Raw genomic sequence first — 14,583 nt, 5'->3', positions numbered from 1 at the left:
TACTGTTCTTATTGAGTAAAGTCTGTCATCCTTCGTGAAGATTTAGAGGGAATGTTCATCCCTTATGGTGTTCAAGAGAAATGAGTATCATCTCTTGTGGTCTTAAGAGATGTCTTTTCTAAATCTTAAACTTTGTATCTGTGTGATTGTAAGGTGTATTGGTTTTATGATAGTGAAATGTTGACCTCATTAAGGGATTAACAACTAGACGTATGATTCTTTTTATTCGAACCAGTATAAAATTATCTGTGCAAATTTCTCTCTTCCCTTACTTTATTTAATTTGCTTAATTATCTGCTAAGTAAGTTTAAATTAGAGAGAAAAATTTAAAAGACACATTTTCGAAAAGAAACCAATTTACCCCCTCTTGATTTATTGTTAACACACAAACATTTCACTGTTGCGCTTTGAGAATCATTTCATGTTTCTATCATATCTTACTGCTTTTATCCATTTTCCACCATCTTTAACATGATCCAATTCATAGGTTTATGATTAGAAGCATAAATAATCACAAACCCAAAAATTAGGTATGTAGTTACTTTTCTCGCTTAGAGTTCAAGATTCAATTTCAATTCCAATTTCTATGTTTTCTTGGTTTCATAAGTGATTTAAGCATCCAAACATGTTTGGTTAGTGTTTAATTTCATGTTGGTATCAAATTTGACTATTATAAAGCATTTTATAGAATTTGACCCATTTAGTAAATTTTAGAGTTCATATGCAACTATAAAATTAAGCATGTTTTAGTTTCTGCATATTCTATCCAATTATTTGTTTTAACCTTCAATTAGAATCATAATATACATGTTCAAAGGATAAAAATATAAATTCATACACAACATTTGATGGCAACCCCTTTAGGGACTTCCCATCCAAAAGAAGTATCAACTAAAACTAAGACTAAAGAGAGGGAAGTACAATAAAGATTGCTAAAACTATTTCCTTATCTAAGTCTTAGATAGATTCTCCTTAAACTAAATACTTTTACCTTGTTTTGTAGGACACAAATAAAGGTGGGAAAGTATGCTTGCACATCATAAAAAACTGACCAATCAAGGGAGTACAAAGGAGACAACTAAGCCATGGAGCTTCTTCTTTTTGGAGCATGATTTCAACATTTTTCATGTGACATATGTCCAGCCGTGTAGCATTCTTCACATGCGCACACTTTCCACATTTTCCACATGGAACACATGGCCACCTTTGGAAGTTGCTCCTGCACATTGCATTTAGATTCCTGCACGTTTCTAATATGTAGCTTATGTAGCTTTCTTTGCACACTTCCAAGCTCATCTTCTCCTATAAAAGAGAGCTTCATCTTTCGTAGAACTTAACTTGAGTGATGTAAAGAAATGTTGTTGCAATGAATCCAGCCATTCTTATCTCGAGTTCAACCTTTGTGCCTCTTTAGCACGTTATCCTCCAGCTTCCTTCCCTCTTGGAAGGCTTTCTGAGCTTGTGAGGCTTCAAACACACACCAAACACGCACCAAACCTTCCATCGAACACCTGGTGTGCACCTTCGTTTTCCTTCATCAAACCATTTCGCTGCCTACTTCTGGTTCGAGAAGCTGCTCATTCTTAAAGAGTGGAGCTGCTTCCATCAGCATTGAATTAAAATATGAAATCATGTAGAATTCAAGTTGCTAGTTATGCTAAACTAGTTGTCTAATGTGGTTTAATTGTGATTGTGTGATTATCGTGTAGTTTAATGCATTTTAGCAAGTGTATCTAGTGTATTGAATCATGTTTAAAATTATCCCATTCCATGCATTTTACATTATGAACTATTATGATCTAGACTAGTTTGAATTAGGAATTTTATTTTGCATTAGTTCTTTTCCTAAATTCTCTATTTTAGACTCTAATTTGCATCATATAAAGCGTGTAATAAAATCATCCAAATGCATCTAGCAATGCATCCAAACTTGAAATCAAGAGAAAACCCATTTGATGTTAAAACTAGTTTTGACTAGTTTGCAGTTAAAACTTTGTCCAACCACTGGTTTTGTCTTTCTGACATTCCAACATTATTTTGATCACTTTAGCATATCAGTTTAGTGATTTAATCATGTTAGTACTAACAATTATGTATCCAACATTATTTTCATCATTTTAGCATCTTAGTTTATTGATTTTAATCATGTTAGTATTAAGAATTTATGTTTCCATGCATTTTCCAAAATTACACCTTAATTTAGAATTTGGGTCTGAATTCTTATACTAGATTTAGGCATTTTGCAATTTTAGAGCATTTTTGGTTAATTCTCTATTTTGACATTCCATTAACATAATATTATATAGGTTTAGAGGATATAAACATCATTCCATGCATAGCATTTCAGAGAAAGAAAAAAAATTGCATAACCATGGGTTGTTATACTGAGCTAGTTTATACTAGTTTTGGTTCAACTAGGGAAATTGCATTCCTAGCATATTTGATTCTATTTCAACATTGAATTCATACTCTCACACATACAGAAACATGTCTAGACCGTTAGCATAGCATTATACTTATAATTTTGAATCATCACAGTTGCCATTAGTAGCTATTTTTTAGTGTTTGTTGCCAAATTTGGTTTGATTACTGACTTATGATTTTGGAGTTTTTGATTCATTTTAATCATCCATTTAGTATAGTTAGTCATATATAAACTTTTTTAGGTCATTTGCGTTGTATAATTCTTAGGTTAGTTCATTCAAGCATTTTATCAAAGACTTGGTGAAACCTAGGGTTACATTGAAGCATTTTGTCAAACATTTTTCATTTTTTCCTTTAGGCCTAAATTTAGGAGAACCTGGGACTTAGGAATCATTCATTGCATGTTTATTGATATATTTTCACATTTATACATCACATTAGACCCTTGACACAACCAATTTAAAGAGAGCATTGAAAATTTGCTTTGAATGGATAGAGCTTTCTGGTTTTGCATGTTCCTAGTAGCATTCTTGCATCATTTTAGAGTATATTTTACATTTATTTCAATCTCCCACTGTTTGTTAATTTTTGAAGATGATCACATACTCAAACTAACTATAAAGTGAGTTGCATGCCCTTGGATGGATACCTTGGTTGACTTCATATACACATTACAGAGAAACTAAGATTTTTGCTAATTTCTTAGGCAACAAAGCCAATGTTAAAATAAACTTAAATGCATAGACCTACCTAATTGAACATAGCCAATTTAAAATAAATTTGAATATCAATTTTAGAAGTTATAAAAATTATCGAATCTCTCTAAAAATCATAAATATAAACATTATTTTTAATATGATATTTCTTAAAAATAATTATCCAAATTTTGATATTTTTTTAGATGAATAATAAGAAATGAAAAGAAAGCAAATGGATGGGAAAAAAATGTAAAATTGAGAATAAATGTCCCTCACTTCAGAGATTGACCTTTACTCAAGTAATAAAAGCTCTAGAGATGAAAGATTCTAGAAGGCATTGAACAATACTTAAATGAGGAGAAGCTCACTTAAATGAACACTACATCATACAACTCCAAAGTCAACCCAAGATTAATACACCAAGTCCTTGCTTGAACTAGTGGTAAATCCTAATTCAAGGAAGTAAGCCGCTTGAATGACTAATCAACATTCAAATGACACTTTATTAGAGAACCAATAACCTCTATCAAGTGACCTTGTCTGCTGAAGCAAGGAACAATTGTTGGAAACACAATAAATAGGATATCATTAACTTTGTTGGGAATAATTGAGTTTTAGAAAAAAAATATTCTCTAGTAAAATAATTATTAAACTCGTAGATGGTAACCCCGTACTGAAAGATACTAAAGTAAGAAATAGACAACTAGAGAAACAACGCTTTTTGTTAATTTATTGACTTTTATTTGTATATAAGTTATCATGTCTCACAATTTTGGGATTGAATTATCATCTTTTATTGATTATTAATGAGTAGAATTTTTTATTATCTGTTATTCTTTATGTTGGTAGCTTTACTTGCTCTTAATGTCCATACTTATGTGTTGAATATATAATTATCTTAAATTCTAAAAAAAATATGAAAAGTGATATTAGAGTGAGGCTTGATTAAAATAATTTCAATATATTAAGTTACTAAAAATAGATTTAATATATCGATTTGTTCTATTCTTATTGATGAATTAGGAGAGGATTTCATAATTTATAATTTCAAATCCTAACAAGAAGATTGGAAAGTGATTATAAAGATTAGACCTAATTTACTTGATAACAAGGTGTCAGAACCCTTAAAAATCGTGTGGGAGTGGAAGTCAGGTGTTAGTGAAAATCAGAAAGTGGAAGTCAGGTGTTAGTGAAAATCAGAAAGTGGAAGACAGGTGTGAGCAGCTGAGTGGCCGATCGATTTTGACGGTGATGTAAAACTTAAACTTTCAAATTTCGTGTCACTTTTTTCTGCATGCACCCTTCATCTTCAACCTTCTGAACCTTTCATTTTCTCCTCCTTCTCTCTACAATCTTCTTCTTCTCTCTACAAAATCTTACCATTTTCTTCTTCCGATCATCATTCAAGCAGCGCCTGAGTCCTCCTGGTGCCAAGAGCTTCACTTTGCACCGATTAAGTTGTTGGTTTGAACTGGTAAGTTCATTCCTCTCGTAGCACTATTGCTTTTCTGGCACATGCAAACTCAGTTTTTGTTTGCATGAGACTTTCATTTTTCTTCTATGAAATTCTGATAGCATTTATGGTCTTTTATTTTGGTTTAGTTTCATAATCGATGAACTCTAAGGGTAGAAGAATTTGTAGTGGTGAGCCATTATTCTGCAAGCGTGAGCATTCGACTGAGTTAAGAGGTAAGGGAAGCTTATATAATTTAATTAAGATTGTCAATTCTGAATGGTTGTATGTTTGTTTGATTATTTGATGAATATGAAGTATTGGTGCTACTGCATGTTTGTTTATATGAGTGGATGATTTATAACTGAGGTAAACTAGGTTGATATAAGGTTTTGGTCTTCAATCTGCAGCTTTTTGCGTAATCCTGTGTTTGACACCGAGAGTCATTATTGACCATTCGGTTTCCTTTGAGCATTCGGTCTGAACTGGATCCTTCTTCTGTAGAGAATTTTAGTTAATGACCGATCAGTTTTGTATTATTATACATGTAAATAAGTGTTCGGTCTACATATAGTTTCTCATTTGTACTTCTTTAATCAGCTTAGTTGAGAGCTGAAGAGGTTGATCCTTGAGGAAGGGCATCAAAGCCGTTTTAACATGCATCCAGACATGACTAAGATGTATCAAGATCTCAAGGAATCCTTTTAGTGGTCAGGAAAGAAAGGAGATGTAGCTCAGTTTGTGTCATCTTGCTTAACTTGTCAGAGAGCTAAGGCAGAGCATCAAAGACCGGGTGGTTTATTGCAGCAATTGGAAATTCCTGAGTAGAAGTGAGATAGCATCGCTATGGATTTTGTGACCCACTTACCCCGTACGGTTAGGAACGATGACGCAATTTAGGTTATAGTAGATCGATTGACGAAGAGTGTTCACTTTCTTGCAATCAATCTGAAGATGTGAATGGGAAAGCTGGCTCAACTCTACATTAAGGAAGTGGTTCGGTTACATGGAGTGTCGTCTAGCATTATCTCTAACAGGGATACAAGGTTTACCTCTCGGTTTTGGCAGTCCCTGCAGAGTGAATTGGGTAGAAAATTACAAATGAGTTCAGCTTATCACCCTCAAATAGACGGGCAGTCAGAAAGGACGATTCAAACGCTTGAAGATCTGTTGAGAACGTGAATACTGGATCATCTAGGAGTCTGGGATGAGGTACTACCTCTTGTTGAATTAACCTACAACAACAGTTTTCAATCCAGCATTGGAATGACACCTTTCGAAGCTCTTTATGGAAGAAAATGCAGAACTCCACTTTGTTGGTTTCAAGAAGGAGAAGTGGTATTAATTGGACCAGAAGTAATCCAGCAAACAACTAAAAAGGTGAAGTTAATTCAAGAAAGGTTGAAAGCATCTCAAAGCAGGCAGAAATCGTATGCTGACAGAAGAAGAAGACCTCTGGAGTTTGCTGCTGGAGATCATGTCTTCCTTCGGCTCAACCCTACTACCAGGGTAGGCAGAGCCATTCGGTCAAAGAAGCTGTCTCATAAGTTTATTGGTCCCTATCAGATTCTAAGGCGGATAGGACCGGTTGCTTATGAAATAGCCTTGCCACCTCAATTATCCAACCTTCATTCAGTCTTCCATGTATCTCAACTCAGAAAGTATGTAGTAGATCCTTCTCATGTGCTGGAAGCAGAAGATGTCCAGATCAAAGAAGACCGTTCGGTTGAGATGAAGCTTGTTAGCATAGAAGGAAGTCAAACCAAACAACTCAGGGGCAAAACCATCAGTTTAGTTAAAGTGGTCTGGGACAAGAGGACAGGTGACTTTACGTGGGAATTGGAAGATCTCATGAGGGAGTTATATCCTCATTTGTTCTCTGGTAAGTTCAAAAATTTCGACGAAAATTTTTGTAGTTAGGGGGAATGTCAGAACCCTTAAAAACCCTGTGTGAGTGGAAGCCAAGTGTTAGTGAAAATCAGAAAGTGAAAGACATGTGTGAGTAGCTGAGCAGCCGATCAGTTTTGACGGTGATGTAAAACTTAAACTTTCAAATTTTGTGCCACTTTTTTATGCATGCACCCTTCATCTTCAACCTTCTGAACCTTTCATTTTCTCCTCCTTCTCTCTACAATCTTCTTCTTCTCTCTACAAAATCTTACCCTTTTCTTCTTTCGATCATCATTCAGGCAACGCCTGAGTCCTCCTGGTGCCAAGAGCTTCACTTTGCACCGATCAAGTTGTTGGTTTGAACTGGTAAGTTCATTCCTCTCAAAGCACTGTTGCTTTTCTGGCACATGCAAACTCAGTTTCTGTTTGCATGAGACTATCATTTTTCTTCTATGAAATTCTGATAGCAATTCTAGTCTTTTATTTTGGTTTAGTTTCGTAATCGGTGAACTTTAAGGGTAGAAGAATTTGTAGTGGTGAGCCATTATTCTACAAGCGTGAGCGTTCGACTGAGTTAAGAGGTAAGGGAATCTTATATAATTTGATTAAGATTATTAGGTCTGAATGGTTGTATGTTTGTTTGATTATTTGATGAATATGAAATATTGGTGCTACTGCTTGTTTGTTTATATGAGTGGATGATTTATAACTGAGGTAAAGTGGGTTGATATAGGGTTTGATATTCAATCTGCAGCTTTCTGCGTAATCCTGTGTTTGATACCGAGAGTCATTATTGACTGTTCGGTTTCCTTTGAGCATTCGGTCTGAACTGGATTCTTCTTCTGTAGAGAATTTCAGTTAATGACCGATCGGTTTTGTATTATTATACATGTAAATAAGCGTTCGAACTACGTATAGTTTCTCATTTGTACTTCTTTAATCAGCTTAGTTAAGATATTCAATAATACCTAAATTCTTAAAGATTATATTTATCCTTTGTTGAAAATAAGTCATATGTATTTGTAATTAGAATATATTCCTTCATTGTATAATCTTAGTAGTGCTCGATCATAAACCAAGCGCTCGGTCTCAGTAGTGTTCGGCTTCAAAATAAGCGCTCGGTTCTACAATATATTCCGTAATACATCTGCATTGGGTATTAAGAGTGTTCAGCCAAACTTCAAAGTGTTCGGCCTTAGTTTGTAGTGTTCGGTTTAAACTCTTAGGTCTCTGATAAAAACTTTCCTTATCTTCAGTCAGGTTTAATTATATGTATTTTATAGTATTCCAAACATTTTTGAAGTTCTGTGTAGTTATCCAGTAATCTTTCCTTATTATTATTATAAGTGTTAGGCTTATGATGAGTCTTATCTCGTATGGACCGTTCGGTCCTATTCCGTAGATAAGTGAAAGACCGCTCGGTCTTACACTAAGTGTTTGGTTAGATTAGTTTAAGAGGTATTCTCTCGTTCGGACTTGCTTCTAAGATGCGATATTGTTTTCTTGGATTGGTATGACTATGTTGATGATTAATTATGATGATATTTATTTAAAGATATGATGGATGAGGAATGTAATGTGAAGTATGATGGTATTTAAAATATCATATGAATGGAATAGTATGGATATGAAAGAGTATTCTAAGGAGGAATATCTCAGGAATTGTTATGGAATGGTAAAGTATGAATGTGGTCATGCTAAGGTGGCCTTTATCCTGATAATCTATGATTACTCATTCTCAAGTAGAGAGGAGTAAATCATGTGTGAGAATGACAGGAGGTCCTAGTCCATAAGGTTAAGATGGGCGAAGTATAACGGACTAACCTCGGGTGGCAGCTGTTGAGGGCATCCCAGCTACTACATCACGCGGGTGCACAAACGTCGTAGCTACACAGAATTCATACAGTCCGAACAGTCAGAGTATAGTGGCCAGTCGTTGCATACATTGATGTATGATTATGATTGGCTGTTGTTTGATTGAATCATGGAATTATATGTTTTATTGAATTAATTAAATTACATAAGCTTACTCTACTTCCTGTCTTGTCTGTATTGTCCGTTCGGTCGTCATTCCTATTGCAATGATCATCATGTGGATGTGAGCAGAAGGGGAAGAGTGCTTGTTGGAAGAGGCCTTGGCAGAAGTGGAGGTTAAGGTTGAACCTTAAGACTGTTCGGCAATTAGAGATTTTCATTTTGTATAACCGTTCGGTATATGCGTAGTTTTGGGAACCGTTCGGTCTAGTTCTCTTTTTGTAAATTTTAAATTCTTAATATTTTTGTAAGGTCGTTCGGCCATGAGCGTACCCCTTTACATTCAAAACTGAACTATAATATTGTTAATATGTGAATATTCTATGGTATGATTTTATACTGTATTTTTGAGATGTTACACAAGGTTGCATGTTGATGTATCAATTGCTTATAAAATAATGCTCAAAATATTTATAAAAATACGTGAGAAGTGAGTATTTTATAACTGAAACTTTGTAGACAAGAAATTCCTATAAAGAAATATCAAAATCACGTTATAAGAATATTAATTAGAAAATGAACACAAAAATAATTAATATCGAGATATTTTCAATCCTATATTTGTATATTATTTAGTTAGTTTAATTTATCTTGTTCTTGCTTCATACACTAATTTATGAATACTTCAAAAACATTTATAATATTTAATACAGGTTTACAATGGATAGAAATTAACCAATAATTTTTTCCATGCTCAACTCTAAGTAACTTTAGCAATACTTCAATTATTGTCATTGCAAAGATTAATGAACGTAAAATGATTTACTTTTCCATGCCTATTGATATTGGAAGACTTAGATGATTATTCCAATGTATATTTTTGGGTTTAATGGAATTCATAGGTATAGGAAGAAGCTTTGTCAAGTAGAAATTTTTTCTTTCGACTATTTATCGATTTATAATACGATATATAAGGACAACTACTACAAAGAATACTATCATGAAATATCAATTGCTTATTGAATCATCTGAATGGCGTGAAAGTAGATACTCAATTTTAACATAAAGTTACCTCAGGTAAAATCGTGTCAATGTGACAACTTCAATTTGAATGAAAAAAAAAATAACCAAATGAGATTAACATCAAATAAAATTGTTTTAACATGGCATGACTTTGCCATTAACACCAAAGTCTTGCTTCTTCAACACGACTTCAGTTCTATTAAACCAAAGTCATGCTTTTAACACAACATCTTTTTTCTTTAAATTTGTCCATTCCAATAAAATTAGTGTCAAATTTCACTAGTAAATTTACCCTTTCTTATTCTATAGACAACGTTAATGTTGTGATTTCAAGTTTAACCAGATAATATCGTTAGTCAATTACTACATCCAAATATCTAATATTGGCTTATGGATAGGTGATATCCCAAATAGCTTTCCGTATTACCCATTTTTGGATAGCCTATCCAAAAACTATTACCTATATTTCTATCTTCCAAATTGATCATTTTGGAATATATTTCCAGATTTCTCTTTTTGGATCCCATACGAAACACTAATTTTGAAATGTGAATAAACTCATTCTGAATCAATGATGTAGAACATAAGAATAAGGGAAAAGGTTACCTCTCAGATGATGATCCACCAATGAAGGATGACAGCAGTTGCAATGGTGGAATGGAAGCTCCTTGGCAGCGGCGGAAGGCTCTTCGTGGACTAGAAGGTGTAGAGGATATGGAATTATGGAGTTGCACCACTATGTGAATGTTAGATGAGTAGGGATTTACTTAAGGGCGTTTTATTCATTTCACGCCCCCACCCCCCCACCCCCCACCGGGTGCAAGAAGAAAGCCAGTTGTGAATTTTGGTTGATTAACGATCCATGACCCAAATAGACCAACGAAATTGCAACTTCCAAAGCCATGTGAACGTAACTCTTGATTCCCTCTGCTTTGACCACTGGTACATGCCATTTTGAGGGACTATTCACTAATATGAAATAATAATAGTACGATTAGTTGGCCAAATTTAATCATTTAGCTATCAATGCAGTTCAGGTAATTGCACATGATAACCAACAATAGCTAACATCAGAGGTTAGAAGCCATCACTAATCAATATCCTTTATTGAAATTTGACCATAAATAATCCCCTTTTAACTTTAAGTCTCACTTATGAATGTGGAAATTATTATATGAAAGCCTTAACTATAAGGTTGTGATGATATAAATGAAAATAAAATTGATAGACCAGTGCTGTAGAAACTAACAAGAACTTAGTCCCTCTTACCTGAAAATTATGCAACATCATGAACAATCTGAAACGGAAATCAAGGGTAACTATTACCAATAATCTCCACAAGAGCATGTACCATTTTTGAAATGGTGAAACCTGCTAGAATCCCGCACAATAATTTCTACACTTTTTATCTCTGATATGTACTTGATGGCAACATGACAATCACTGCAAACCCGCAAGTTTTTCATCACTCTTATTGGCACTCCCACTGGGGTGCTCATTAAAGCGAAAGCAATTGCCAATTTCTCACTATGGTGCCTCAAGTTGTGTTCTTTTTCCTCATTGTCCATGTCATGCAAAACAGAGTTAGTATCAGGTACATAGCCCCGATTCTTCATTTCTGAAGTTAATTGTTCCAGATACTGATTAATTTCCACATGTTTTGGGTGGCATTGACCACCCATATGAAACTGGTGAACCTGATTCTTCACTTCTACCCAACTTACGCCTGGTTCTTTCTTCACCATCTTGTCTTTCATGGCTCTCCTTACCTCAAAAACATTTTGCCATCTCTTAGTTGAAGAATAAATGTTGGCAAGTAGAACATATGAAGCTGAATCTTGAGGATCGATCGTAAGAACTTCTGCAGCAACTCTTCTTCCAATTTCAGCATTCTTGTGGAGTTTACACGCAGATAATAATGTCTTCCATATTATTGCGTCTGCTTTTACAGGCATGGATCGTATCATGGCCTCTGCCTCCTCCAAACAGCCAGACCTGCCTAGTAGGTCAACCACACAAGTATAATGTTCTAGTCTAGCCTTGAGTCCATATTTTTTCACCATCACATCAAAGAAATCAAGTCCTTTGTCCTTCATTCCACAATGACTACAAGCATAAAGCAAGCTCAAGAAAGTGACCTCGTTTACTGGCAGATTTTCTTGTTCCATTTGATTGAAAAGTTTGATGGCTTCTTCTCCTTGACCATGAAACCCATAAGCAGCAATCATTGAACTCCCTAACACAACATCTCGCTCTTTGCATTCCAGAAAAGATTTGAAAGACTCTTGGAAACATCCACATCTAGAGTACATACTAACCAATGAACTAACTACAGAAACTTCATAACTAACTCCTGCTTTGATTGCTTCAGCATGAATTTGCTTCCCTTGACCAAGGATAGCTAACTCCGAACACGAGCTGATCACACTCACAAAAGTAATCTTGTCAGGTCTAAAACCTGCCTTTTTCATCATACAGTATTGATCCAGAACTCCCCCAAAGGACCCTTTTTGAGCTTTTCCAGCCAGAAGTGTATTCCAAGCAACCAAATTGTAATCTGGCATCGAATTGATAACTCTCTCCCCATCGTCCATGCTTCTAGCTTTCATATACATATGAGCTAAAGAGCATCCAACAACCAAATTAAACTCAAACCCACATTTCATAACATAGGCATGAACCTGTTGGCCAGCAAACAAAGCTCCTAAATGAGCACATCCCCTGAGCACGCTACCCAAAGAGTACTTATCTGGCATTAACCCTAACTCATTCATTCTCGAAAAGAAGACTAAAGACTCCTCATTCATTTCAAACTTGGCCAAACCCGTTACCATCGCGTTCCACGTGGCAATATTTCTTTCAGGCATTTCATCAAACAGGTTCCTAGCACTCTCGATGTCGTCCATTTCAAGATAGGCCTTGATCATGATGTTACATGACATGATGTTCCTCCTGGGCATTCGATCAAACAAAGCAACAGTGGCTCTAAGCTCCCCAAATTTTGAATAGAGGTTGAGGAGATGGTTGGAAATGAACTTGTCTGAGGAACAACCAGAAGTTAATATCAAAGAGTGAAGCTGCTTGCCCAAAGAAACAGACTTTAACCCAATGCACGCTTGGAGGAGGTTTGAGAACAAATGGGGTTCTGCCCATATCTCTGATACAAAGCTTTCAAAAGCTTCTCTTACGTGCCCTCTTGAACACAAGGTGGCAAATTGTTCTTTTGCCATCCGAAAAGTGGTCATTTTGCAAGTCGATTTGTGGAGAAGCCAGAGATTGCAATTTGGAAAACTGGTGGGCGCAAACACACACACACACGAAAGAAACTCTTACGAGAAAAAACCAAACTTTACCATGCATGAAACATGGGCTAAGGAATGTCTATAATTGTCTTCTTTAATGTTTCCCATTAACCATAACAATAAGAAAAGTAAAAAAAATTCTTACAAACCGATATAACTAATTACTGATTGTAAATGGATGTATATCGATTGGTATGGAAATATACATGAATGTTATTCCATTTCTTCATTTTTTTTTATAATATTTTATCTTCTAATTAGACCTAAAAATAATTAACTTTTACAAACTTAGTTTTATAAAAGATTTTCGATTTTTAAAGTAGAATTAAAATGCAAAGTTCATGTATTATACAAATGGATTAAATGAAAAAATTAATAAAATTAAAATATCACGAAAATGGGGAAGACAAATGGTATTGTAATTTAAAATTAAAACTTAAAGATGATTTAGACAACAATAAATAATAAAGAGTTTGCATATAAGCAAGATTTTATTGAATATGAAATTTAAATGGAAGAGTAAAAGAATAAATTGTAATGGAAAATTTAAGAATTTGCATATGGAATAAAAGAGATTGGTCATATGAACAAATACATAATTACTTTTTTTTTCATTCTCATCTTTTTTATTTTTTAAGTCTAACACTTAGTGATTATCACTATTAAAAAAATTACATTCAAATCATATATAAATATTTTTCAACAATCTTTTATTCTTATATTACTATTGGAAAAATATTTACTCGTGACAATTTACAAAATACATGTCTTTCTAAAAATTTTAGACTCTATATTCAAAATAACTTCTATATGGTGAGAGATTTAAGTTTTGAACTTCTATCATAATGAATAACTTCCATATTTATTGATAACTTTTATTTGAATATGTAATGTGTTAAATTCTTACTTTAAATGATAAAATATTTTCTTTGTTGATACATTTGATATTTTCAAATGTAATAACTCTACTTGTAACATTCCAAAATATAGTATAACTACATAATAGAATATTTACATGAATTGATATGATAGACGAGTTATTCACTTAGTATTAAAGTGTTAACAGTACAGTTATTCTAAAATAAATAACTATAAAATTAAAACTTTAAGCAGGAACCTATTCAAACACAAAACTATGTACAAGACCGAACGGGTAAACATGGCAAAACAGAAAAATAGGGTAAGCTAGTGTAATTTAATAATCATGTTAACATATAATTCAATAAACAAATAAAACACTCATACACATGCATAAAACATATACACACATATTGACCGACCACTTTAATTAGATTGTTCGGACTGGTACGAATATGTAGCTTTGGTCGTCCGTACAGTCATAGGTGTAGTAACTGAAAATCCATGAGCTGCCACACAAGGTTAGCCCGTTATACCTCACCTAAGGTCTTCCCCCTTAGACTAGGGCCTCTTGCTATTCTCACGACATGAATTACCCATCTCTACTTGAGACTTGGTAACCATTAGAATGTCAGGATGAACACCGTGGATTTCACTATCCATATTCATACACTCCTATTACATTGAAAACCAACCACCGAGACATTCCTCCTTGGAATTCTCTTTCATATTTACCTTTAGAAATCTCATACCACACTACAATATCAACATTATTTCTCATGCATAATACATTTAAACCACTGAAATAAACACTCACAGTACAATATAACCATATCCCTTTTCAGACCAAAAGCTTCCTAGTAAGGTCAAACCGAACGATAACGACTATCACCTATGAATATGACCGATTACTAATCACTTAGACAAAACTCTTATAACTTAGACCGAACACTTAGTACGA

At 34.2% G+C, this 14,583-nt stretch overlaps 2 protein-coding genes across 4 annotated transcripts; one reads left to right on the top strand and one right to left on the bottom strand.

Annotated features, from left to right (window-relative positions):
- Positions 1 to 823: 823 nt before the first annotated feature.
- On the bottom strand, positions 824 to 12,808 carry LOC108347854 (pentatricopeptide repeat-containing protein At2g41080). Of its 3 annotated transcripts, none has more exons than XM_017587297.2 (3): positions 10,732 to 12,808; positions 10,069 to 10,431; positions 824 to 1,596 (listed from the first exon to the last, which is right to left on the bottom strand). In XM_017587297.2, exon 1 carries the CDS (start codon positions 12,705 to 12,707, stop codon positions 10,785 to 10,787), a length of 1,923 nt encoding a protein of 640 aa, XP_017442786.1. In that variant the 5' UTR covers positions 12,708 to 12,808; the 3' UTR covers positions 824 to 1,596; positions 10,069 to 10,431; positions 10,732 to 10,784. The 3 variants fall into 3 exon arrangements, with proteins under 3 accessions (XP_017442786.1, XP_052729589.1, XP_052729622.1); XM_052873629.1 differs by having other exon boundaries at positions 824 to 1,582; XM_052873662.1 differs by having other exon boundaries at positions 824 to 1,573.
- LOC128195054 (uncharacterized) lies at positions 5,842 to 10,206 on the top strand. Its single transcript, XM_052872084.1, has 2 exons — positions 5,842 to 6,457; positions 10,043 to 10,206. Exons 1-2 carry the CDS (start codon positions 5,842 to 5,844, stop codon positions 10,204 to 10,206), a joined length of 780 nt encoding a protein of 259 aa, XP_052728044.1.
- Positions 12,809 to 14,583: the final 1,775 nt, after the last annotated feature.

This window comes from Vigna angularis, chromosome 1 (assembly GCF_016808095.1).
Source record: "Vigna angularis cultivar LongXiaoDou No.4 chromosome 1, ASM1680809v1, whole genome shotgun sequence".
Classification (NCBI taxonomy): domain Eukaryota; kingdom Viridiplantae; phylum Streptophyta; class Magnoliopsida; order Fabales; family Fabaceae; genus Vigna; species Vigna angularis.
Note: the sequence above shows the minus strand (reverse complement) of the source record. Positions and strands in the feature narration are given on the sequence as shown.